The following is a 27379-nucleotide window of genomic DNA, read 5'->3' on the forward strand; positions in this document are numbered from 1 at the left end:
ATGGATCAAGAAGAGGAGAGGCAATTTCGCCTCCTTTTTAACCAGCTGCAGCATCCAGTCAACACTAAGACCGTCAGAGAGACCATATTTTCTATGGAAGCCCCTGTGCTAGAGGGGTCTGTAATACATTGTATTGCAATATAATAACATGCAGAACATGTGTAACAAGCCCCTCTGGTAGCAAAGCATCTGTGTCCCCAACACAGAGGGTAAGTAACATAGGGGCGCGCGGGTCCCTTATCCCATAAGCGCAGCCGCGCGTCTGCGCACCTTCATAAAAACAAAGATGCTGAGTGAGTAACATCAACACCTTGCTCCTCAAATTTATCCTAACAGTGTAAGATTATTACGCCAGTCAGCTCCTCGCATATTACACGTGTGTGAGTAAAATGTCTCCAGCAGGAACCCAACTCGTCTTGGGATTTTCTCTCTGTCCTATTAAGCGGGGTTTGTGTTACTGTGCATAGATAGGAGGGGGCTCACTTGTAGGAAGAAACATGACCTGGAGTCCCTTAGGTGTAAGGGTCCATGACCGACAGGGTTCGGCTCTGAGGTGCCACAGGAAGGTAATTTAAATCCTGTGCAGGGGTCTAAAGTCAGTCAGTGCCCTGCCACAAAGGTTCTTAGTCTGGAGCTGGCTGTAGGGTCCAGGCCTTGGCCTGCTTCCACCTTGCGGCCAACTAGGTGGCATTCACCAGCCTAGGTGGAGAATAAGATCAAATGAGGGGGATTTTGAGGCATATCTGCTGACAGGCTTCAGGGAAGCGGTGGCTATCTAGAAAGGCAGATAGGTTGACCTTGTTGGTCACGGGGCTGGGGGGCAATGTTGCACCAAACATGTTGAGGTAAAGGCTGGGTTCCATTAGCCTGAAAAAATATCAAATTGGGACCTGAAAGGGTCATATGTGGGTTAAAGAGGGTGTGCTGGTGCAAGTAGCTACGCCTGGGGGTGTAGCGACCTTCAGAATAGAGCTGTGGGGGGTTGGGCCCTGCCTTGCTGACAAAGGTCAGTTATTGCCAGGGCAGTGCCTAGTTTGCTCTGGGTGGAGAGACTGTGGTGCCGCTGCCTGGCCTCTCAGTGGTCCCAGCTGACGCGGGAAATGTTTTTGATAGTTGTTTTAATTCGCTTATACGTGCATCACCAGATGGTTGGGGTGACATTTACCAGCCGAGCTAGTGAAGATCCAGAGAGGATTGTGAGTTATCGTTGCTCGCAGGCTTCATCTAGCTAGAAGGGCGGCTAGGTTGAGCTTATGGCTCACAGGGCTGGTTGGCAGTGTTGCACCAGACAAGTGAAGGTAAAAGAGGAGGAAGAAATTGGGCAGCTATAAAAATTTGGACAGGTCATGTGGTTGTCAAAGGGGATAAGCTGTCACTAGTACACATGCCTGGGGTTGCAGTGGAGTCAAGCAAGGCAGCAGCAGGGGAAGGGGCCCCCATTTGTTGGCCGTGGTCAGTTCTTGCCTGGGGAAGACAAAGTAGCAAGTGAAGGTGCAGCGCCTTCTCTGGAGGAGAGGTGGCGGTGGCGCTGTCTGGCCCTCGGTGGCCCTATCTGATATAGTCTCTCATGGTGCGTTCAGTAATTGTGTAGTGGTGGCATTTATTGGCGAGTGGGCAGGACTCATTGTGCTTTGGGTTCCTGGTCCCTTTCTCACCGGAGATTAAGAGGAAGATAGGGACGAAGACCACACGTCATCTGCCTGTTGGTATTTCTGCATCTGTGCAGTAACACCCAAAAGGTCCCTGTTTAGAAGATGGATCAAGAAGAAGAGAGGCAATGTCGTCTCCTTTTAACCCAAATGCAGGATCCAGTCAACACTAAGACCGTCAGAGAGACCATATTTTCTATGGAAGCCCCTGTGCTAGAGGGGTCTGTAATACATTGTAATGCAATATAATAACATGCAGAACATGTGTAACAAGCCCCTCTGGTAGCAAAGCATCTGTGTCCCCAACACAGAGGGTAAGTAACATAGGGGCGCGCGGGTCCCTTATCCCATAAGCGCAGACGCGCGTCTGCGCACCTTCATAGAAACAAAGTTGCTGAGTGAGTAACATCAACACCTTGCTCCTCACATTTATCCTAACAGTGTAAGATTATTACGCCAGTCAGCTCCTCGCATATTACACGTGTGTGAGTAAAATGTCTCCAGCAGGAACCCAACTCGTCTTGGGATTTTCTCTGTCCTATTAAGCGGGGTTTGTGTTACTGTGCGTAGATAGGAGGGGGCTCACTTGTAGGAAGAAACATGACCTGGAGTCCCTTAGGTGAAAGGGTCCATGACCGACAGGGTTCGGCTCCGAGGTGCCACAGGAAGGTAATTTAAATCCTGTGCAGGGGTCTAAAGTCAGTCAGTGCCCTGCCACAAAGGTTCTTAGTCTGGAGCTGGCTGTAAGGTCCAGGCCTTGGCCTGCTCCCACGTTGCGGCCAACTAGGTGGCATTCACCAGCCTAGGCGGAGAATAAGATCAAATGAGGGGGATTTTGAGGCATATCTGCTGACAGGTTTCATGGAAGCGGTGGCTAGCTAGAAAGGCAGATAGGTTGACCTTGTTGGTCACAGGGCTGGGGGGCAATGTTGCACCAAACATGTTGAGGTAAAGGCTGGGTTCCATTAGCCTGAAAAAATATCAAATTGGGACCTGAAAGGGTCATATGTGGGTTAAAGGGGGTGCGCTGGTGCAAGTAGCTACGCCTGGGGGTGTAGCGGCCTCCAGCATGGAGCAGTGGGGGGTTGGACCCTGCCTTGCTGGCAAAGGTCAGTTATTGCCAGGGTAGAGCCTAGTTTGCTCTGGGTGGAGAGACTGTGGTGGCGCTTCCTGGCCTCTCAGTGGCCCAGCTGACGTGGGAAAAGTTTTTGATAGTTGTTTTAATTCGCTCATACGTGCAACACCAGATGGTTGGGGTGACATTTACCAGCCCAGCTAAAGAAGATCCAGAGAGGATAGTGAGGTATCGTTGCTCACAGGCTTCATCTAGCTAGAAGGGTGGCTAGGTTGAGCTTATGGCTCACAGGGCTGGTTGGCAGTGTTGCACCAGACAAGTGAAGGTAAAAGAGGAGGAAGAAATTGGGCAGCTATAAAAATTTGGACAGGTCATGTGGTTGTCAAAGTGGGTAAGCTGTCGCTAGTACACATGCCTGGGGTTGTAGTGGAGTCCAGCAAGGCAGCAGCAGGGGAAGGGGTCCCCCATTTGTTGGCCTTGGTCAGTTCTTGCCTGGGTGAGGCTAAGTAGCAAGTGAAGAGGCGGCGCCTGCTCCGGGGGAGAGGTGGCGGTGACGCTGTCTGGCCCTCGGTGGCCCTATCTGATATAGTCTCTCATGGTGCGTTCAGTAATTGTGTAGTGGTGGCATTTATTGGCAAGTGGGCAGGACTCATTGTGCTTTGGGTTCCAGGGGCCCTTTCTCGCTGAAGATTAAGAGGAAGATGGGGACGAAGACCACACGTAGTCTGCCTGTTGGTATTTCTGCATCTGTGCAGTAACACCCAAAAGGTCCCTGTTTAGGAGATGGATCAAGAAGAGGAGAGGCAATTTCGCCTCCTTTTAAACCAGCTGCAGGATCCAGTCAACACTAAGACCGTCAGAGAGACCATATTTTCTATTGAAGCCCCTGTGCTAGAGGGGTCTGTAATACATTGTAATGCAATATAATAACATGCAGAACATGTGTAACAAGCCCCTCTGGTAGCAAAGCATCTGTGTCCCCAACACAGAGGGTAAGTACCATAGGGACACGCGGGTCCCTCATCCCATAAGCGCAGCCGCGCGTCTGCGCACCTTCATAGAAACAAAGATCAGGGTCGCCAAAAGAAATCACGGGGCCCAGGACAAATGAAAGGAGCAGCCCCCCCCCCCTGTACCTAACACGGAAAAAAAATTCAGACACAACTTTAAAATGAAATGTTTTCTTGCTATTATTATACTTAAAAAAAACATTACAATGCAATCTATTTATTTTAATAAAGTATAGGCCTGGGTGGGTGGGGGGGTTATGTATAGGCCTGGGGTGGGTTAATATACACCTGGGGTGGGTTAAGTATAGGCCTGGGGGGGGGTGAGTTAAGTATAGGCCTGGGGGGGTTAAGTATAGGCATGGGGGTTAAATATAGGCCTGGGGGGGGGTAAGTATAGGCCTGGGGTTTACGAATAGGCCTGGTGGGGTTAAGTATAGGCCTGGGGAGGTTACGTATGGGCCTGGGGGGAAGGGGTTAAGTATGGGGCTGGGGGGGTTAAGTATGGGTGTAAGTATTGATGATGAGTATTAATTACAGTACCTCTTCAACCGGTCAGGGGGGGCTCTTCAACCGGTCCGTAGGGGGGCCTTCGATCATCTGTCCATGGGGGGAGGATTCAACCGGACGACTCAGCGGAGGATGCTGGTGGTGGTGGGGGGTGGGTAGGGGGACGATGATTACGGTAGGGCCTGCGGGTCCCGAGGATGTCGGAAAGCCTGCTGGGGTGAGGGGGTGGGGGTCTGAGCCTGAGGAGACTGACTGGAGAGGGCACTGGGCGCGTTAAGGCCCGGGTGCCACTGCACTGGAGGCGATGGGCCAGGGAGGATGCCGGTAGGGGGGGGGGAGGAGGAGAGGGAAAAGGATTCCGGTAGGAGTGGTTAGGGGGGGGGGCAATGGATGCCAGTAGGTCGGGCCTGGGGGTAGGGTGACCAGATTTTCAAAAGTAAAAACCGGGACACATTCAAAAATTATTTATAAAACAAGTTACACCACTTAAAAATAAATACTGATATTTGTCTAAAAGCATCCCCATTTATCCTGTATTATTAATTCTCTCTCCCCCAGTGTCTCTCTCCTCTCCCCCAGTGTCTCTCTCTCCTCTCCCCCCAGTGTCTCTCTCCTCTCCCCCAGTGTCTCTCTCTCCTCTCCCCCCAGTGTATCTCGTGTATCCTCTCCCTTCCGCCAGTCTCTCTCTACACCCTTACCCTGGACGTCTGGTTACCCTACGTTAGACCAACTTCTAAAACATGGGAGAAAGGAACTAAAAGACCCTGCATTTGAAGATAGGTACTGTATGTTGTTCCTTATATCAAACCCTGAAGCAGCTTTTCCTCAATTAATAGATACGATCTTGACATTCTTGAAAATCTTGGAATTCAAGATAAACTTAGAAAAATCAGTGAAAGTGAATCCTTTACTTATTAGCACTGTGACGGTGAGGGTGTACCCAGGCCAATAATAAAGGTATTATGCCCGGCTGGGTGCCCCTGAGCCAAATTGGAGAGTTTGAAGTGTCATTTGCATGGCGTGAGTTTCAGGGGGGTTTACGGTAAAAATCTTGTCAGGGTGTGTTTGGGTAGAAGGGGACCAGAGTTGATGGCTACCCAAAAATGTGCCCAGGAATCGTACCAGATTCCTGGGGACATGAAAACACAGTCCACCGAACAAAATCCTCCCTAGGAAGCAGTTAGGCGGCTCATCGCCAGGCCTTCCTGCTTCAGCACAGACCAGAACAGTAAGATGGGACAGGGGGACAAATCACATTCAAGGGCCCCCGGTATATGCCCAAATCCCCAGAACCCAGTATAAGGGTTCGGAGTCTCTCCCACCATGTATAAGGTGGCGAGAGTGAAGTATTTTCTAAAGTCCCGCTCTGGTGAAAATATCAAGAGCTGGGGAGTGTGTCTAAGCTTTTTTCAAAAGTACAACTTTTCTGCTAACTTCTGTTAGGAAGCTCGTCGAGCTCTGAGAATAAACGTGCAGACAGCTTGAGTCAAGCACACACACAGGACTTAGAAATATTTCGGGTAACTTTTTACTAAGTCAATGGGGTAGAGAATGTAGACCTGTTTTACACAGTAAAATAAAATGGGAAAATCTTTCTAAGTCCAGCGCTTAGAGAATAAGAAGCGGCTTTTGCTAACTTCTGGTAGGAAGCTCCTAGCGCTCTGAAACTTGCCATGCGCATAGTTCAGGTAGAAACATATAAAACGACCATAGCTCAATTTTTATAACGTTTCATAAAAATTGATGAATGAAAGTCCCCCTAAATTAATGTATTAAACATGATAGGAATAGTTGGAACACCGGAGACAGGGAAACACTCACTTATTATAGCACTTCACTTAATATGTGTGCAGTGACTCACTGTAAATGAGATGGATGTGCAGCTCCGGACTTCTAAGGCATCCCGCTGGCTTGATGCCACAATGTCTGCAAAAGTCCGGAGCTGAAAGGCTCAGAGTCTCTGAGGTGTCAGGTTTGGAGGGGTAGCCCAAGTACCCCCATCCTAATGTGAAGTCCGGCCGTTGGCAAATGGTTGCCCAGCCCAGACTTACTGTCGCCAGGTAGAGGGGTTGGGTCCCATATGCTAAGTGGCAAAGGAGCTAGGTTGGCACATGTCCTTAGCAGAATAGGAAGCCACCCCTGCCAGGTTTCTGAAGTATTGGCAACTCCGGGATAGGTGGGAAAAGTTATTCACACAGAGAGATTGGCTTCACTTGTTAGGTATAGGGTTCTGAACCCTATAAGAGTTCCTGCAGCCCATCGGGAATCAGATTCACCTAAAATTCATCAAGCTTCATAAATTTCATCAAGATTCCAAGCGCCATTACACCAGCGGCAGATTTGAGAACGGACCAAGGCTTTCGCGAGTAATTCCCTCTCCTGGGAAATTACTCCTACAGACTTTATTTTACAAGATTTTGTTCTGGAAACAAATTATTTTGTTTGCCCCCGTCCCAGTAAATGTATGTTGACTATAATTTTGGAACATTGTGTGTATGTCCTTTGGTGAAATAAATTACAATTTATTTTACCTCCTTGCTTTGCTCAATCATATGATCCCGGTATAAATGTGTTGATAGACCTGGTCTCCCGTGACAAGCACATAGAAATCTGGGCAAATAATTTTTAAAAGGTTTGCAATATATAATAAACTTTATTTTAATTGAAACAGGGAGTTTAAGGAAGGGAAAGCTGGATAATCCGTCACACATTGTGCAAAATAAGGAATATTAAACTTGCTAACAGGTTAGACAATTCCACACATACTTTTCAATGTTTCACAGATAAATATTTACTTGCATTTCTTTTGGTGCGCTCAGCTTCCCTTCTGTTCTACATGCAGTTACCCTGACTAGGTTTTTTCTGCTTGCAGCACCCACTACTATTCCTGTTTGTTGCTCTTGTTCCCATAGAGTTGGGGCATCCCAAGTTGCATTTATCTTGACTCTTGTGTGTTTAGCTCAAAGATAAATATAACATTCTCCAAAAATAAATCTGTTTCTCTGCACGCCAGGCAGTGCTCACTTCATGCGCTCTTACATATGCCATGTTCTCAACAAAAGGGGATGAGAGAAAAAGCATAAATACGTAAGGCCACGAGTATACTCGCTGCGCACGTGATGTGACACGCGAAACTTGCACTGAGGTCCCGGGAGACATGACATCACGTGAGCGTTTCGCCCTCATTGGCTGATCCACGCACGTGACACGGCCATCGCGCGGCACATCGCACATCGCACGCGATGTCGCAGTTACACACACAGACAGTGACACACACACAGACAGTGACACACACACAGACAATGACACAAACACACAGACAGTGACACAAACACACAGACAGTGACACACACACAGACTGACACAAACACAAAGTGACACACACACCGAGTGACATACACACACACACACAGTAACACACACAGTGACACACACACACACAGTGACACACACAGAGGGACACTGTGTGTGTGTGTCACCCTGTGTGTGTGTGTCACTCTGTGTGTGTGTGTGTCACTCTGTGTGTGTGGCCATCGCGCCGTCGCATCGCTCCTACTATACATTTGTTTAGACGCGACGTTGCGTCGCTGTCGCCGGCACTTTAAGCGCAGCCTAAGGAAGGGAGGGGCGGTGCTGGGCTTCTGATGTTGGCGCACACCGGGCCTCTCTGACATCGGCGCACACCGGGCCTCTCTGACATCGGCGCACACCGGGCCTCTCTGACATCGGCGCACACTGGGCCTCTCTGACATCGGCGCACACCGGGCCTCTCTGACATCGGCGCACACCGGGCCTCTCTGACATCGGCGCACACCGGGCCTCTCTGACATCGGCGCACACTGGGCCTCTCTGACATCGGCGCACATTGGGCCTCTCTGACATCGGCGCACACTGGGCCTCTCTGACATCGGCGCACACCGGGCCTCTCTGACATCGGCGCACACTGGGCCTCTCTGACATCGGCGCACACCGGGCCTCTCTGACATCGGCGCACACTGGGCCTCTCTGACATCGGCGCACACCGGGCCTCTCTGACATCGGCGCACACTGGGCCTCTCTGACATCGGCGCACACCGGGCCTCTCTGACATCGGCGCACACCGGGCCCCTCTGACATCGGCGCACACTGGGCCTCTCTGACATCGGCGCACACTGGGCCTCTCTGACATCGGCGCACACTGGGCCTCTCTGACATCGGCGCACACTGGGCCTCTCTGACATCGGCGCACACCGGGCCTCTCTGACATCGGCGCACACCGGGCCTCTCTGACATCGGCGCACATTGGGCCTCTCTGACTCCGCGCACACTGGGCCTCTCTGACATCGGCGCACACTGGGCCTCTCTGACATCGGCGCACACTGGGCCTCTCTGACATCGGCGCACACCGGGCTTCTCTGACATCGGCGCACACCGGGCCTCTCTGACATCGGCGCACACTGGGCCTCTCTGACATCGGCGCACACTGGGCCTCAGCTTCCCACGCGTACCAGCATCAGAGAGAGGCCCAGGCCGCGCCAGCATCAGAAGCTCGGCATGGGACAGAGTGAGAGAGGCCTGCAGCTAGGGGAGAGCCGGGCCCAGCGGTAACTGCTTTGACGGGCCGCCGGGCCCCCAGCAGCCACCGGGCCCTCCCCCCTCCACGGTCAGAGAGGTAATACCGGACACACACATACCGCTATTATCTCATGTTTTACCTGACGCAGGGGCAAAATACCGGCCAGTCCTGTTCCAAACCGGACACCTGGAAACCTCGTGGAGAAGACACGTGACTCCCTTCACATGGACATCGTTAGCTGGATAAAACCCCGGCCAATTGAATAAAATGAAAAAAATAATTATTAAACATTTTCTCAATGTAACCGTCTTCCTGAGAAACATTCAGCACCACTAAAGTAACAATATTACCTATTTATCTCTGGGAAATGTTATATACATATATATTGTATTTACTTTATTAAAGCGGCGATCCTAGCGCTGCTTCCTACATGTTTGTATAACACAGGATTGAAGTCGGGGGTCTCTGGAGCTGACCCCCATTCAAACAGAGGGAGGTAGGGGGCGCCGCTAGCGCTCGGCTAGCAGGGATTACGTAATGGCGGCGTCAGAGCCGTTAATCCCCACACTGCACAGCGCAGTGTGTGTTCCTTAGGGGTGGGAGAATGAGGTATGGGGAGAGGGGGTAGGAAGGACAGAGAGGAGGAGAGAGATGGGGGAAGGAGAGGGAGAAGGGGAAGGAGAGAGAGAGGAGGAAGGAGAGAGATGGGAGAAGGAGAGGGAGAAGGGGAAGGAGAGAGGAGGAAGGAGAGAGGGGAAGGAGAGGCGGAAAGTAAAGAGGGGGGAAAGAGAGGGGGAAGGAGAGAGGGAGTGGGGAAGGAGAGAGGGGGAAGGGAATAGAGGGGGAAGGAGAGAGGGAGTGGGGAAGGAGAGAGGGGGAAGGGAATAGAGGGGGAAGGAGAGGGAGTGGGGAAGGAGAGAGGGGGAAGGGAATAGAGGGGGAAGGAGAGAGGGGGAAGGAGAGAGGGGGAAGGGAATAGAGGTGGAAGGATAGAGGGGGAAGGATAGAGGGGGAAGGATAGAGGTGGGAAGGAGAGAGAGGTGGGAAGGAGAGAGGTGGGAAGGAGAGAGAGGGGGGAAGGAGAGAAGGGGGGAGAGAGGGGGGGTAAGAGAGAGAGGGGGGAAGAGAGAGAGGGGGGAAGAGAGAGGGGGGAAGAGAGAGAAGGTTGGGAAGGAGAGAGGGAGTGAGGAAGGACAGAGAGAGGGGGAAGGAGAGAATGGAAGGAAATAGAGGGGGAATGATAGAGGGTGAAATTATAGAGGGGGAAGGAGAGAGAAGGGGGAAGGAGAGAGAGAAGGGGAAGGAGAGGGGGCAAGGAGAGAGAGGGGGAGGAAGGACAGAGAGAGGGGGAAGGAGAGAGAATGGAAGGGAATAGAGGGGGGAGAGAGAGAGGGGGAAAGAGAGAGGGAAGGAGAGAGAGGGGGAAAGAGAGGTGGGAAGGAAAGAGATGGGGAGGAGAGAGGGGGAAGGAGAGAGAGAGGGGGAATCTGAGATAGAGGGGGAAAGATAGAGAGGGGAAGGAGAGAGGGAGAGGTGGGGAATGAAAGAAAAGGGAATGGAATAGAGGGGGAAGGAGAGAGAGGGGGAAGGAGAGAGAGGGGGAAGGAGAGGTGGAAGGAAAATGACAGGAAGGGAATAGAGGGGGTAAGGAGAGAGGGGGGAAGGGTAAAGAAAGGAAGGGAATAGAGGGGGAAGGAGAGAGAGGTGGGAAGGAGAGAGAGGTGGGAAGGAGAGAGAGGTGGGAAGGAGACAGAGGGGGAAGGAGAGAGAGGGGGAAGGAGAGAGAGGGGGAAGGAGAGAGGGGGAAGGAGAGAGAGGGGAATCTAAGATAGGGGGAAGGAGAGAGAGAGGTGGGAAGGAGAGAGGGGGAAGGAGAGAGAGAGGGGAAGGAGAGAGAGGGGGAAGGAGAGAGAGGGGGAAGGAGAGAGAGGGGGGAGGAGAGAGAGGGGGCAGGAGAGAGAGGTGGGAAGGAGAGAGAGGTGGGAAGGAGAGAGAGGGGGAAGGAGAGAGAGGTGAGAAGGAGAGAGAGATGAGAAGGAGAGAAAGGTGAGAAGGAGAGAGAGGGGGAATGAGAGAGAGGGGGAAGGAGAGAGAGGGGGAAGGAGAGAGAGGGGGAAGGAGAGAGAGGGGAATCTAAGATAGGTGGGAAGGAGAGAGGTGAAGGAGAGAGAGAGAGTGGGGAAGGAGAAAGAGAGGGGAAGGAAATAGAGGGGGGAGGAGAGAGAGAGGGCGAAGGAGAGAGGGGGAAGGAGAGAGAGGGGGAAGGAGAGAGAGGGGGAAGGAGAGAGAGGGGGAAGGAGAGAGAGGGGGAAGGAGAGAGAGGGGGAAGGAGAGGGGGGAAGAGAGAAAGGGGTGAAGGAGAGAAAGGGGGGAATGAGAGAAAGGGGGGAAGGAGACAGGGGGAAGGAGAGAGAGAGGGGAAGGAGGGAGAGGGGAAGGAGAAGGGGGAAGGAGAGTGGGGGGAATGATAGAGGGGGAGAAGCAGAGAGGGGGGAAGAGTGAGGGGGAAGGAGAGAAAGAGGGAAAGGAGAGAGAGGAGGAAAGGAGAGAGAGGGGGAAGGAGAGAGAGAAAGGGGAATGAGAAGAGAGGGGGGAAGGAGAGAGAAGGGAAGGGAGTAGAGAGGGAAGGAGAGATGGGGGGAACGAGAGAGAGAGAGAGGGGGGGAGAGAGAGAGGGAAGGAGACAGGGGGAAGGAGAGAGAGAGAGAGGGTGAAGGAGAGAAAGGGAAGGGAATTGAGGGAAGAAGAGAGGGGGAAGGAGAGAGAATGGAAGGGAATAGAGGGGGAATGATAGAGGGGGAAGGAGAGGGGGGAAGAGAGAAAGGGGTGAAGGGGAGAAAGGGGGAATGAGAGAAGGGGGGAAGGAGACAGGGGGAAGGAGAGAGAGGGGAAGGAGGGAGAGGGAAGGGAATTGTGGGAAGAAGAGGGGGGAAGGTGAGAGAATGGAAGGAATAGAGGGGGAATGATAGAGGGGTAAAGGATTGAGGGGAAGAAGAGAGAGTGAGGGAAGTGAGAGAAGTGAGGGGAAGGAGAGAGGGGTAGTGTGTGAGAAGAGAAGAGGGATGGGAGGAGAGTGGGGGAAGGAGAGAGGGGAAGGACGAGGGGGAAGAGAGGAAGGGAAGGAGTAGAGGGGGATGGAGAGAGTTGGGGGAACGAGAGATAGAGGGTGGAAGGAGTGAGAGAGAGAGAGAGAGAGAGAGTGAGACGAGAGAGAGAGAGAGAGAGAGAGGGGGGGGGGCAGAGAGAGAGGGAGAGAGAGAGGAAGGAGAGAGAGAGAGGGAAGGAGAGAGAGGTAGGAAGGAGAAAGAGGTGGGAAGGAGAGAGATGGGGAAGGAGAAAGAGGGAGGGAGAGACAGGGGGAAGGAGAGAGGGAGGGGGTAGGAGAGAGAAGGGGAAAAGAGGGGAAGGAGAGAGGGGGAAGGAGAGGGGTTGGAATGGAGAGAGAGGGGAGAAGAGAGAATGGGGGAAAGATAGAGGGGGGAAGGAGAGAAAGGTGGAAGGAGAGAGAGGGGAAGAGAGAGGGGGGAGAAGAGAGACGGGGGAAGGAGAGATGGGTAAGGAGAGAGGGGGAAGGAGAGAGAGTGTGGTGTAAAGAAAGAGGGTGGTAAGTAAAAGAGTGGGGGACAGAAAGGAGGGGAGAGCTAGAGGGAAAGAGAGGGGGTGATAGAGGGGTAAGGAAAGAGAGGGGGAAGGGAGGAAAGGGAGTCGGGTTGGTGGCAAGAGAGAGATGGAGAAGGGAAGAGAGAGGGGGAAAAGAGCGGCGAGAGGAGTGTAAGGGGGGAGAGGGGGGAGACAGGGGAGAGGGGTGGTGTACGGGAGACCAGGGTTATTAACACCTTTTCCTACCAGGATCATCCTGATTGAACAAGAGCACAGCTGTAAAATACATTGTAATTTATTCCAGCATTGGCATACACACAGAGAAACACAATTTACACCGGTTAACACACTTACTGGGAACAGGGGAAACGAATAAAGACTTCCTTAAATGAAATTGTCACAAACGACCTCTGTAGGAGCCCTTTCCAATGACCGGGAGGTACACTGAAAGTCCTGGAACGCAATTCGGCATGCAGTCCCAGCAACGACCGATACGTACTCAAAAAGCAGGACTTAGAATGTCTTCAGTCAAAATCTTTGAAGCGGCTCGCGTCTATTCCTTACAGATAGAGGTGACCAGATGTCCTAGTTTAGCCGGGACAGTCCCATTTTTTTAATGTCTGTCCCGGCTGCCCGACATTCTTTAAAATGTCCCGTTTTTTTGTGGCTGTCCCGATTTTGACATCAGAGCAGGGGGGGGGGGGTGCAGCAGAGAGCAGAGAATGCAGGGAGGAGAGCAGGGGGAGAGCGGAGGCCGGGTCTGACTGCAGTTGCAGAGGATGGGGGTGGGGTTAGCTGCAGTGGGTGGGGGCGGGGTTAGTGCGAGTGGAGCCTCAGCAGTGAGACCCAGAAGTGAGGTGCCTGCTGCCGGGGCCCAAGATGGCTTCCCCCCCAACCATGCTCCCCAGTGAAAGGTAGGACACACACACCACCCCCCTCCCCCCTGTAGCTGCTCCTCAGAGATGGTGTCAGTGTTTGTGCAGGTCAGGGTCAGTGTCAGTGCAGGTCAGGGTCAGTGTCTGTGCAGAGTCAGTGTCTGTGCAGGTCAGTGTCAGTGCAGGTCAGTGTCTGTGCTGGTCAGTGTCTGTGCAGGTCAGTGTCTGTGCAGGTCACTGTCTGTGCAGGTCAGTGTCAGTGTCTGTGCAGGGTCAGTGTCTGTTCTGGTCAGTGTCTGTGCAGGTCAGTGTCAGTACAGGTCAGTGTCTGTGCATGTCACTGTCTGTGCAGGTCAGTGTCAGTGTCTGTGCAGGGTCAGTGTCAGTGTCTGTGCAGGTCAGTGTCAGGTCAGTGTCAGTGCAGGTCAGTGTCTGTGCAGGTCAGTGTCTATACAGGTCAGTGTCTGTGCAGGTCAGTGTCTGTGCAGGTCAGTGTTTGTGCAGGGTCAGTGTCATGTCTCTGCAGGTCAGTGTCAGTGCCTGTGCAGGTCAGTGTTTGTGCAGGTCTGTGTCATGTTTGTGCAGGTCAGTGTCAGTGTCTGTGCAGGTCAGTGTCTGTGCAGGGTCAGTGTCTGTGCAGGTCAGTGTCTGTGCAGGTCAGTATTTGTGCAGGTCAGTGTCAGTGTCTTTGCAGGTCAGTGTCAGTGTCTGTGCAGGTCAGTGTGAGTGTATGTGCAGGGTCAGTGTCAGTTCACATCAGTGTCTGTGCAGGTCAGTATCTGTGCAGATCAGTGTCAGTGTCTGTGCAGGTCAGTGTCTATGCAGGTCAGTGGCTGTGCAGGTCAGTGTCAGTGTCTGTGCAGGTCAGTATCTGTGCAGATCAGTGTCTGTGCAGGTCAGTGTCTGTGCAGGCTCAGTGTCAGTGCAGGTCAGTGTCAGTGTCTGTGCAGGACAGTGTCTGTGCTGGTCAGTGTCTGTGCAGGTCAGTGTCTGTGCAAGTCAGGGTCAGTATCTGTGCAGATCAGTGTCAGGTTCTGTGCAGGTCAGTGTCTGTGCAGGTCAGTGTCTGTGCTGGTCAGTGTCAGTGCAAGTCAGTGTTGTGCAGGTTAGTGCCTGTGCAGGTCAGTGTCCGTGTCTGTTCAGGGTCAGTGTCTGTGCAGGTCAGTGTCAGTTCACATCAGTGTCTGTGCAGGTCAGTGTCTGTGCAGGTCAGTGTCAGTGAAGGTCAGTGTCTGTGCAGGTCAGTGTTAGTTCACATCAGTGTCTGTGCTGGTCAGTGTCTGTGCAGATCACTGTCTGTGTCTGTGCAGGTCACTGTCTGTGTCTGTGCAGGTCAGTGCATGTGCAGGTCAGTGTCTGTGAAGGTCACTGTCTGTGTCTATGCAGGGTCAGTGTCTGTGTCTGTGCAGGTCAGTGGATGTGCTGGTCAGTGGCTGTGTGAGTGAGAGAAAATGGAGGAGCGGAGGAAGAGAGAGAATGGGGGGGGGGAGAATGGGGGGAGGAAAGGGAGAGATTGGGTTGGAAGGGGTAGGAATAGGAGATAATGGAGAGAGGAAGGGAGAGAAACTGGGGGGGGGGAGGCAAGGGAGAGAGACTGGTGGGGGTGAGAGAAAATGGGGGGGAGGGTGAGAGGGGAGAGAGGGGAGAGAGAGAGAGAGAAGTGAGAGGGGGAAAGAGAGGAGTGAGAGAGTGGAGAGAGAGTAGTGAGAGATATCGGGGAGAGAGATGGTGGAGAGAGGAGTGAGAGAGGGGGAGAGAGAGACTAGGGAGAGGGGGAGAGAGAGGAGTGAGAGAGGGGGAGAGAGAGGAGTGAGAGAGGGGGGGGAGAGAGGAGAGAGATGAGTGAGAGTGACATGGAGTGAGAAAGGAGTGAGAGATAGGGGAGAGAGAGGGGAGAGAAAGAGGTGAAAGAGAGGGGGAGAGAGAGGATTGATAGAGGCGAGAGAAAGAAGTGAGAGAGAGGGAGGGAGAGGGAGTGAGAGAGAGGGAGTGAGAGAGGAGTGAGAGAGAGGAGTGAGAGAGGGGGATAGAGACTAGGGAGAGAGAGGGGAGGAGTGAGAGAGGGGAAGAGAGAGGAGTGAGAGAGGGTGAGAGAGAGGAATGAGAGAGGGGGTGAGAGAGGAGTGAGAGAGAGGAGTGAGAGAGAGGAGAGAGAGGGGACAGGGATATGTGAGAGAGAGGGGACAGGGATATGAGAGAGAGAGGAGTGAGAGGGGGGAGAGCGGGAGAGAGAGGAGTGAGAGAGGGGAGAGAGAGAAGTGAAAGAGAGGGAGAGAGAGAGAGGAGTGATAGAGGGGGAGAGAGAGATGAGTGAGAGAGAGGAGTGAGAAAGGGGGAGAGAGACTATGGAGAGAGAGGGGAGGAGTGAGAGAGGGGGAGGGAGAGGAATGAGAGAGAGGGGATGAGAGAGGTGTGAGAGAGAGGAGAGAGAGAGAGAAGTAGTGAGAGGGTACAGGGATATTGGAAGAGAGGAGTGAGAGAGAGAGGGGGAGAGGAGGGAGAGAGGGGACATGGATATTGGGAGAGAGGATGTGTTGGCCTCACTGGGCTCCCTGGAGTATTGAGGGGGCCTGTAAGAGGCCTGTGGAGGGGGCCTGCCAATCTGCCTGCTGAAAGGTGTCCACGGAGGTGCCTGTCTGGGGAACCACCCTCCTACCAGTGTACAGCCTCCTGCCTGGACAGGCCTCTCCAGGACAGCTTCCAGCAGACCCCCTCTGCGGATCAGGCCAGATTAGCTTTGCCGGTAGGGGGCCCGGGCCCCTTTACTCCGCTGGCCTGGGACAGGAATCACAGCTGTCCCCCCCCTCTCAGAGACCCTGGGCGGCGTTTCAAAGCTCCCGCGTCCCGCGTCCTGCGGACCAATAGAAAGTCAGGACATCATCAGGCTCGGCTTCCTATTGGCCCATGTGACGCGGGAGCTTTATACTTTGCAGAGATACCAGCGCCCCCTGTATCTGTATCTGCGGCAGCAGGGGGGCCCCCAGAGCTGCTGAAATTATTGGGGTTCAGCCCCGGAGACTCTGCTTCAAATCTGTTAAATAATAATAATAGTTACAAAGCAGCGCACGAATTTCTCCTTTAAGGGTCCTATGTAATTCTAATTGTATCTGCTACTTATTGTTCTTCTCCTTTCTCTACGAGGCTAACGATAGCAGCACAATTAGGATAAACAAGAAAGCATGTTTTAAAAAGTGTAGAATGACAATTTTCCTGCATATAGAAAAGGCTCAGTTTGAAAAATCACAAGATGTTTAATCCAACTTTTTCATTGAACATTTGTAGAGAAAATGAGCCATGCGGCCAGAAGCTATTTTTCAATATTTAGCATCTTTACTAATTAGTGTAAATGACACTTTAAAGCACTATAAAGCAGGTTATGGGACACAGTATTAAATGACAATTATGCCTCTTATCATATCCCAGTATATGGATATCTTCTATTATCACCCGCTGGTAACACCTGACAGAGCTCAGGGGCTGAGCCCACAATGTGACAGACATTTGCATTCTCAAATAATGCCATGTTTATTTACGACCTGACTTCCATGGTTACAGCTCAACCGCCCTGTGCCTGAGTTCTATGGGAGTGATGTCACCACTCTGCCATTAAGCAGCTGGCGGTGAACCTGCGAGGAGCTTATTCTGAGAGGTGGAGGAGATTTTAGAGACTTAAACAGACCATTTGAGGATACGTCACTACTAGTCGACACAACGTCATCACGCAGGAGCGCGACCAGGCCGGATCGCGCCCGGAGCAGTATCGAGGCCAGACAACACCAGAGGCTTCACTGAGGCTTAACACGGAGCTGTGGACTTATTGTTCAAGGTGTTCCAGTTTTCCAGCTGACCGCTGTCCCCCTCACGGTGTGAGATAACATCTTTGGATCGCGGATACTGGTGTGCTTGGTTGGCGGTGATATTACTCACAAATTGCCTGATTTTTTACTACCTTTGTGAGTGAACCTGTTTCCCTTCCTTCCCTTCCTAATAAATGCACTGTTTTACGCTATGGGGCATGCGTCTTCTTTTTATTCTTGTTCTTCTCTCTCTCTCTTCCTCTGTTTTCTCTCTCCCTCTTTTTTCACTCTCCAGCGCCCTCTTTTCTCTCTCCCTCTCTCCCTCTGCATATATATCTGTGTGTGTGTGTGTGTATATATATATATATATATATATATATATATATATATATATATAAATAAAAAGGGTCTTTTTATTAAATCGCACTTTACAACTGAGTGTGCACTTCCTCTCTTACCACCCCTCCTGCTCTCACTCCCCCATCCTGCTCACCCCCGCCATCTGCTCTAACCTCTCCCCCCATTCTGCTCTCACCCCTCCCGCCCTCCTGCTGATCTCAACCCTCCACCCCCCCACCCTCCTGCTCTCACTCTCATTTACCAGGCTTCGGTAGAGGGTTGAGTGAGAGGTATATTAGAGTAAGAGGGTGAGTAAGACTCAGGAGATATGTACGACGGCTGTGTGAGATGAAGGTACTAAAGGGTGGAGTGAGAGGGATATTGGAGTGAGAGGGTAGTGAGACTCAGGAGATATGCGGGAGGAAAGTATTTTCATGGACTAATAGACCCACACAGATTATTCTTTCATTTCTGCTTTACTCCTGCAGGTCTTGGGAATGACGCATGAGAATAATGGAAGAATAGACCTGGAAGTGGATGTGGAAGAGGAAGACAGAAACATGGGAGACGTCAATGTGGAGGACGTCCATAACAAGGTCATTGAGGCTACGAACGAGAGGGACTTCACTGAGGACGTGGAAGATGAGGCCTCTTTTTACTATGTGACCGATTCAAGCCTGGGTGAAGAGCTCAGCTTGCACCGGGAGGATGTGGTCACAGAGGATGACGAAGACTGGATACCGGAATACGTGGACAGCGATGATGATGTATGGATTAAGAAGGAGGTGGACAACGGGGACAACATTGTGGACGTGGCCACTGAAGACACTGGCAACAAGGTTGCTGAAGAGGTTGAGGCCTCTTTTTACTATGTGTCCGATTCAAGCCTGGGTGAAGAGGTCAGCTTGCACCTTCTTCTTCTTCTCTCTCCCTCTTTTTTCACTCTCCAGCTCCCTCTTTTCTCTCTCTCCTCTCTCCCTCTGCATATATATCTGTGTGTGTGTTTATATATATATAAAAAAATTAAAAGGGTCTTTTTATTAAATCGCCCTGTACAACTGAGTGTGCACTCCCTCTCTTACCACCCTCCTGCTCCCAGTCCCCCTTCCTGCTCACCCCCGCCATCTGCTCTAACCTCTCCTCCCCTTCTGCTCTCACCCCTCCCCCTCCTGCTTCTCTCAGCCCTCCATCCCCCACCTCCTGCTCTCACTCTCATTTACCAGGCTTCGGTAGAGGGTTAAGTGAGAGGGATATTGGAGTGAGAGGGTAGTGAGACTCAGGAGATATGCAGGAGGAAAGTATTTTCATGGACTAATAGACCCTTACAGATTATTCTTTCATTTCTGCTTTACTCCTGCAGGTCTTGGGAATGACGCATGAGAATAAAGGAAGATTAGACCTGGAAGTGGATGTGGAAGAGAAAGACAGAAACATGGGAGACGTCAATGTGGAGGACGTCCATAACAAGATCATTGAGGCTACGAACGAGAGGGACTTCACTGAGGACGTGGAAGATGAGGCCTCTTTTTACTATGTGACCGATTCAAGCCTGGGTGATGAGGTCAGCTTGCACCTGGAGGATGTGTTCACAGAGGATGACGAAGACTGGATACCGGAGTACGTGGATAGCGATGGCGATGTATGGATTAAGAAGGAGGTGGACAACGGGGACATTGTGGACGTGGCCACTGAAGACACTGGCAACAAGGTTGCTGAAGAGGTTGAGGCCTCTTTTTACTATGTGGCAGATTCAAGCCTGGGTGAAGAGGTCAGCTTGCACCTTCTTCTTCTTCTCTCTCTCCTCCTCTTTTTTCTCTCTCCCTCTATTTTCACTCTCCAGCTCCCTCTTTTTTCTCTCTCCCTCTCTCCCTCTGCATATATATCTGTGTGTGTGTATATATATATATATAAAAATAAAAAGGGTCTTTTTATTAAATCGCACTGTACAACTGAGTGTGCACTCCCTCTCTTACCACCCTCCTGCTCTCACTCCCCCCTCCTGCTCTCACTCCCCCTTCCTGCTCACCCCGTCATCTGCTCTAACCTCTCCCCCCATTCTGCTCTCACCCCTCCCCCCTCCTGCTGCTCTCAGCCCTCCACCCCCCCCACCCTCCTGCTCTCACTCTCATTTACCAGGCTTCGGTAGAGTATTGAGTGAGAGGGATATTGGAGTGAGAGGGTGAGTGAGACTCAGGAGATATGTAGGATGGCTGTGTGAGATGAAGGTACTAGAGGGGTGAGTGAGAGTGATATTGGAGTGAGAGGGTGAGTGAGACTCAGGAGATATGTAGGACGGCTGTGTGAGATGAAGGTACTAAAGGAGTGAGTGAGAGGGATATTGGAGTGAGAGGGTAGTGAGACTCAGGAGATATGTAGGATGGCTGTGTGCGATGAAGGTACTAGAGGGGTGAGTGAGAGGGATATTTTGGAGTGAGAGGGTAGTGAGACTCAGGAGATATGTAGGACGGCTGTGTGAGATGAAGGTACTAGAGGGTTGAGTGAGAGGGATATTGGAGTGAGAGGGTAATGAGACTCAGGAGATATGCGGGAGGAAAGTATTTTCATGGACTAATAGACCCTTACAGATTATTCTTTCATTTCTGCTTTACTCCTGCAGGTCTTGGGAATGACGCCTGAGAATAAAGGAAGATTAGACCTGGAAGTGGATGTGGAAGAGGAAGACAGAAACATGGGAGACGTCAATTTAGAGGACGTCCATAACAAGGTCATTGAGGCTACGAAGGAGAGGGACTTCACTGAGGACGTGGAAGATGAGGCCTCTTTTTACTATGTGACCGATTCAAGTCTGGGTGATGAGGTCAGCTTGCACCTGGAGGATGTGTTCACAGAGGATGACGAAGACTGGATAGCGGAGTACGTGGATAGCGATGGCGATGTATGGATTAAGAAGGAGGTGGACAACGGGGACATTGTGGACGTGGCCACTGAAGACACCGGCAACAAGGTTGCTGAAGAGGTTGAGGCCTCTTTTTACTATGTGGCAGATTCAAGCCTGGGTGAAGAGGTCAGCTTGCACCTTCTTCTTCTTCTTCTTCTTCTTCTTCTCTCTCCTCCTCTTTTTTCCCTCTCCCTCTTTTTCCACTCTCCAGCTCCCTATTTTCTCTCTCTCCCTCTCTCCCTCTGTATATATATCTATGTGTGTGTGTGTATATATATATATAAAAAAATAAAATAAAAAGGGTCTTTTTATTAAATCGCACTGTACAACTGAGTGTGCACTCCCTCTCTTACCACCCCTCCTGCTCTCACTCCCCCTTCCTGCTCACCCCGTCATCTGCTCTAACCTCTCCCCCCATTCTGCTCTTACCCCTCTCCCCCTCCTGCTGCTCTCAGCCCTCCACCCCCCCACCCTCCTGCTCTCACTCTCGTTTACCAGGCTTCGGTAGAGGGTTGAGTGAGAGGGATATTGGAGTGAGAGGGTGAGTGAGACTCAGGAGATATGTAGGACGGCTGTGTGAGATGAAGGTACTAGAGGGGTGAGTGAGAGTGATATTGGAGTGAGAGGGTGAGTGAGACTCAGGAGATATGTAGGACGGCTGTGTGAGATGAAGGTACTAAAGGAGTGAGTGAGAGGGATATTGGAGTGAGAGGGTAGTGAGACTCAGGAGATATGTAGGACGGCTGTGTGAGATGAAGGTACTAGAGGGGTGAGTGAGAGGGATATTGGAGTGAGAGGGTAGTGAGACTCAGGAGATATGTAGGACGGCTGTGTGAGGTGAAGGTACTAGAGGGGTGAGTGAGAGTGATATTGGAGTGAGAGGGTGAGTGAGACTCAGGAGATATGTAGGACGGCTGTGTGAGATGAAGGTACTAAAGGAGTGAGTGAGAGGGATATTGGAGTGAGAGGGTAGTGAGACTCAGGAGATATGTAGGACGGCTGTGTGAGATGAAGGTACTAGAGGGTTGAGTGAGAGGGATATTGGAGAAAGAAGGTGAGTGAGACTCAGGAGATATGTAGGAGGAAAGTATTTTCATGGACTAATAGACCCACACAGATTATGCTTTCATTTCTGCTTTACTCCTGCAGGTTTTGGGAATGACGCATGAGAGTAAAGGAAGAGGAGACCTGAAAGTGGATGTGGAAGAGGAAGACAGAAACATGGGAGACGTCAATGTGGAGGACGTCCATAACAAGGTCATTGAGGCTACGAAGGAGAGGGACTTCACTGAGGACGTGGAAGATGAGGCCTCTTTTTACTATGTGACCGATTCAAGCCTGGGTGAAGAGCTCAGCTTGCACCGGGAGGATGTGGTCACAGAGGATGACGAAGACTGGATACCGGAATACGTGGACAGCGATGACGATGTATGGATTAAGAAGGAGGTGGACAACGGGGACAACATTGTGGACGTGGCCACTGAAGACACTGGCAACAAGGTTGCTGAAGAGGTTGAGGCCTCTTTTTACTATGTGGCCGATTCAAGCCTGGGTGAAGAGGTCAGCTTGCACCTTATTCTTCTCTCTCTTCTTCTTTTTTCTCTATCCCTCTTATTTCACTCTCCAGCTCCCTCTTTTTTCTCTCTCCGTCTCTCCCTCTGCATATATATCTGTGTGTGTGTGTGCGTGTATCTTATACTATATAATTGAAAGCACTGTATGCCTGCCTGTCTGGATGTCCGGTGTCCCTAGGGGAAATCTCATTGGTCCCTTGGGCCACCCGCCCCCGCACACCTCTCATTGGCCTGAGGCGGAGTGACGGGCCAAAGGACACACAGTGTCACACACACAGTGTCACAAACACACACAGTGTCACACACACACACAGTGTCACACACACACACACACCTCACCCCCCCCAAGCTCATCCCACCCCCCCAAGCTCACACCCCCCCCCCCAAGCTCACACCCCGGCGCCGCTACAGTCAGCGGGGGGGCCACAACACGCTGCCTCCCGCCTCACATCCACGTGGGAGCGGCCGGATGGTCGAGGCAGCAGCCGGATGGGTGAGGCAGCGGCCGGATGGGTGAGGCAGCATACCCACGGGCCTCGCCGCACGCTCCTCGGCACCGCCTCACCTCTCCCACCCCCCCTCACAGCAAAGCCCAGCCTACCAGGCGCCACCTGCAACGCTCCTCGGCACCGCCTCACCTCGAGGCGGAGGCCAGCGGGGGGGGGGCTCCCGCCAGCCTTGCATGAGGGACCCCACACATGCCCCATGCTGCTCAACCCCCCTCCACCTGCCCCGTGCTGCTCACCCCCCCTCCACATGCCCCGTGCTGCTCACCCCCCCTCCACATGCCCCGTGCTGCTTTACCCCCTCCACATGCCCTGTGCTGCTCTCCCCCCTCCCCCCTCCACATGCCCCGTGCTGCTCTCCCTGCAGCTTCCCCCCCCCCCTCCACATGCCCTCTGTCCGGCTCCCATCCGATCCCCGCCCCTCCGTACCAGATGACTGCAGGGTCCGTCTCCCGGCCTGCACGAGGAAGATGCTGCCGACTGTAAAGTAAGCAGCTCCCCTCCCCCCCACACACACATTCCTTCATCTCCAGCCTGATCCCTCCGTACACACACACACACACACACTATATATATCTCTATACATAAGACACACACACACATGTAGACACACACACAGATGTAGACACACATGTAGGCAGACACACACACACACGTACACAGACACACACACGTACACAGACACACACACACACACACACGTAGACACACACACACACACATAGACACACACACACACACACACATAGACACACACACACACGTAGACACACACACACACACACCTATACAGTCACCTATACAGACACACGTATACACACAGACACACGTATACACACAGACACACGTATACACACAGACACACGTATACACACACACACACACGTATACACAGACACACGTATACACACAGACACACGTATACACACAGACACACGTATACACACACACACACACACGTATACACACAGACACACGTACGTATACACACAGATACACGTATACACACAGACACACGTATACACACAGACACACGTATACACATGTATACACACACACGTATATACACACACGTATACACACACGTATACACACACGTACACACACACGTATACACACGTACACACACACATAGGCACACGTATACACACACACGTAGGCACACGTATACACACACAGACACACGTAGACACACGTATACACACACACACACATGTAGACACACACACGTAGACACACACACGTACACACACATATACACACACACGTATACACACACACGTACACACACGTACACACACGTGTACACACACGTATACATACACACGTAGACACACGTATACACACAGGCACACGTTGACACACGTATACACGCAGACACGTATACACACGTATACACGCAGACACACGTATACACGCAGACACACGTATACATGCAGGCACACGTAGACACGCAGGCACACGTAGACACGCAGGCACACGTAGACACGCACACACGTACACACGCACACACACGTAGACACGCACACACACGTAGACACGCACACACACGTAGACACGCACACACACGTACACACGCACACACACGTAGACACGCACACACACGTACACACACACACGTAGACACACACACACGTAGACACACACACGTAGACACACACACGCACGTAGACACACACACGTAGGCACATACACGTAGACACGCACACACACGTAGACACGCACACACACGTACACACGCACACACACATACACATGCACACACACGTAGACACGCACACACACGTAGACACGCACACACACGTACACACGCACACACACGTAGACACGCACACACACGTACACACACACACACGTAGACACACACACACGTAGACACACACACGTAGACACACACACGCACGTAGACACACACACGCACGTAGACACACACACGTACACGTAGACACGTACACACACACACATGTACGCGTATACTCACACACATGTACACGTACACACACACATGGAGTCATACACACACACATGTAGACATACACACACACACACACGTATACACACACACACACACACACACACACACACACACACACACACACGTATACATACACATCATGTATACACACACACATGTATACACACACACACACACACATGTATACACACACACATGTATACACACACACACATACATGTATACACACACATGTATACACACACATGTATACACACACAAATGTATACACACACATGTGTAGATACACATGTGTATACACACACATGTGTATACACACACACACATGTATACACACACACACAAACATGTATGCACACAAACATGTATACACACACATGTATACACAAACAAATGTACACACACACACACGTAGACATACACACACACGTACACATACACACACAACATGTATACACACACACACTTATACACACACACACACATACAATGTATACACACAAACATGTATACACACATGTATACACACACACACGTGTGTATACACACACACACACGTATACACACACACACTATCCCCAGCACCACCACATCAGCACACCGGTATCCCATGCCCCCCCCAGCACACTGGCATTTTCGGCTCCCCACCATTCCCAGCCCCCATCAACACCATCAGCACCCACACATTGGCACCTTCGCACCTCCCCCATCGGCACCCCCACATCCGCACCCCCACATCAGCAACAAACCCTCCCAAATCAGCACACCGATACAATCACCATCAGTACAGCCACAGCAGCAGTACCACCGCACACCGCCATGGGCCGCGTGGACCACTCCCCACCCAAATGCCACCCCCACACCACAAACATCCCGGGCAACGCCGGGGCTCTCAGCTAGTATATATATATAAAAAAATAAAAAGGGTCTTTTTATTAGATCGCACTGTACAACTGAGTGTGCACTCCCTCTCTTACCACACTCCTGCTCTCACTCCTCCCTCCTGCTCTCACTCCCCTTCCTGCTCACCCCCGCCACCTGCTCTAACCTCTCCCCCCTTCTGCTCTCACCCATCCCCCCTCCTGCTGCTCTCAGCCCTCCACCCCCCCTCCCTCCTGCTCTCACTCCCCTTCCTGCTCACCCCCGCCACCTGCTCTAACCTCTCCCCCCTTCTGCTCTCACCCCTCCCCCCTCCTGCTGCTCTCAGCCCTCCACCCCTCCAACCTCCTGCTCTCACTCTCATTTACCAGGCTTCGGTAGAGGGTTGAGTGAGAGGGATATTGGAGTGAGAGGGTGAGTGAGACTCAGGAGATATGTAGGACTGCTGTGTGAGATGAAGGTACTAAAGGGTGGAGTGAGAGGGATATTGGAGTGAGAGGGTAGTGAGACTCAGGAGATATGCAGGAGGAAAGTATTTTCATGGACTAATAGACCCTTACAGATTATTCTTTCATTTCTGCTTTACTCCTGCAGGTTTTGGGAATGACGCATGAGAATAAAGGAAGAGGAGACCTGGAAGTGGATGTGGAAGAGGAAGACAGAAACATGGGAGACGTCAATGTGGAGGACGTCCATAACAAGGTCATTGAGGCTACGAACGAGAGGGACTTCACTGAGGACGTGGAAGATGAGGCCTCTTTTTACTATGTGACCGATTCAAGCCTGGGTGAAGAGCTCAGCTTGCACCGGGAGGATGTGGTCACAGAGGATGACGAAGACTGGATACCGGAGTACGTGGACAGCGATGATGATGTATGGATTAAGAAGGAGGTGGACAACGGGGACAACATTGTGGACGTGGCCACTGAAGACACTGGCAACAAGGTTGCTGAAGAGGTTGAGGCCTCTTTTTACTATGTGTCCGATTCAAGCCTGGGTGAAGAGTTCAGCTTGCACCTTCTTCTCTCTCTCCTCCTCTTTTTTCTCTCTCCCTCTATTTTCACTCTCCAGCTCCCTCTTTTTTCTCTCTCCCTCTCTCCCTCTGCATATATATCTGTGTGTGTGTATATATATATATATAAAAATAAAAAGGGTCTTTTTATTAAATCGCACTGTACAACTGAGTGTGCACTCCCTCTCTTACCACCCTCCTGCTCTCACTCCCCTTCCTGCTCACCCCACCATCTGCTCTAACCTCTCCGCCCTTCTGCTCTCACCCCTCTCCCCTCCTGCTGCTCTCAGCCCTCCACCCCCCCACCCTCCTGCTCTTACTCCCCCTTCCTGCTCACCCCCGCCATCTGCTCTAACCTCTCCGCCCCTCCTGCTCTCACTCTCACCCTGCTCACGCCAAAGGACTGTATTATCATAACGCTCCAAGTAAATTACACACAAAATGATTCTGCAAAGAAGCTTTTATAACAATGTAAAGGGAAAAGGAAAGGGATTTTTATCTCCGCAAATGGATTTGGTTAAATGACTGAAACAGTTTCAAAATGTACCTGGTATACAGTGACCTGTAGCAAGAGACATACAGGGATACAGAGCCCAAACTCCCATGGTGTTGGTGCTGTGTGATTGGGGGCAGCTTAGATCCAGTTCTAACAAGATGTCTATGTTCTCTTTTGGAATTTTTAGGCATTGGACCAGGATCCGGAGGATGAGGCGGTACCACTGCCATGTGTTCCGGAGGATTATTTCCATGGGTATAAAACACAGCCGGCACAGGGCACAGAGGGGGATTGGGACGAAGACCAGGAGACACCTGCCCGTTGGTACTGCTGCATCTGTCCAGTAAGACCAAAAAGATCCGTGTTTACTTCCATCAGGAGATGGATCAATAAAAGGAGAGGTAATGTCGTCTCCTTTTAACCCAGCTGCAGGATCCAGTCAACACTAAGACCGTCAGAGAGACCATATTTTCTATGGAAGCCCCTGTGCTAGAGGGGTCTGTAATACATTGTAAAGCAATATAATAACATGCAGAACATGTATAACAAGCCCCTCTGGTAGCAAAGCATCTGTGTCCCCAACACAGAGGGTAAGTGACATAGGGGCGCGCGGGTCCCTTATCCCATAAGC

General features: G+C 51.7%; 1 protein-coding gene across 1 annotated transcript; it reads left to right on the forward strand.

Moving 5' to 3' along the window:
- On the forward strand, positions 1–26961 carry LOC142475787 (uncharacterized). The gene is made up of 8 exons (XM_075581507.1): positions 1–72; positions 1146–1196; positions 17896–18306; positions 18768–19175; positions 20025–20432; positions 21456–21866; positions 25835–26237; positions 26936–26961. Exons 1-8 carry the CDS (start codon positions 1–3, stop codon positions 26959–26961), a joined length of 2190 nt encoding a protein of 729 aa, XP_075437622.1.
- Positions 26962–27379: the final 418 nt, after the last annotated feature.

Source organism: Ascaphus truei, unplaced genomic scaffold (genome assembly GCF_040206685.1).
Source record: "Ascaphus truei isolate aAscTru1 unplaced genomic scaffold, aAscTru1.hap1 HAP1_SCAFFOLD_1383, whole genome shotgun sequence".
In the NCBI taxonomy this organism is placed as follows: domain Eukaryota; kingdom Metazoa; phylum Chordata; class Amphibia; order Anura; family Ascaphidae; genus Ascaphus; species Ascaphus truei.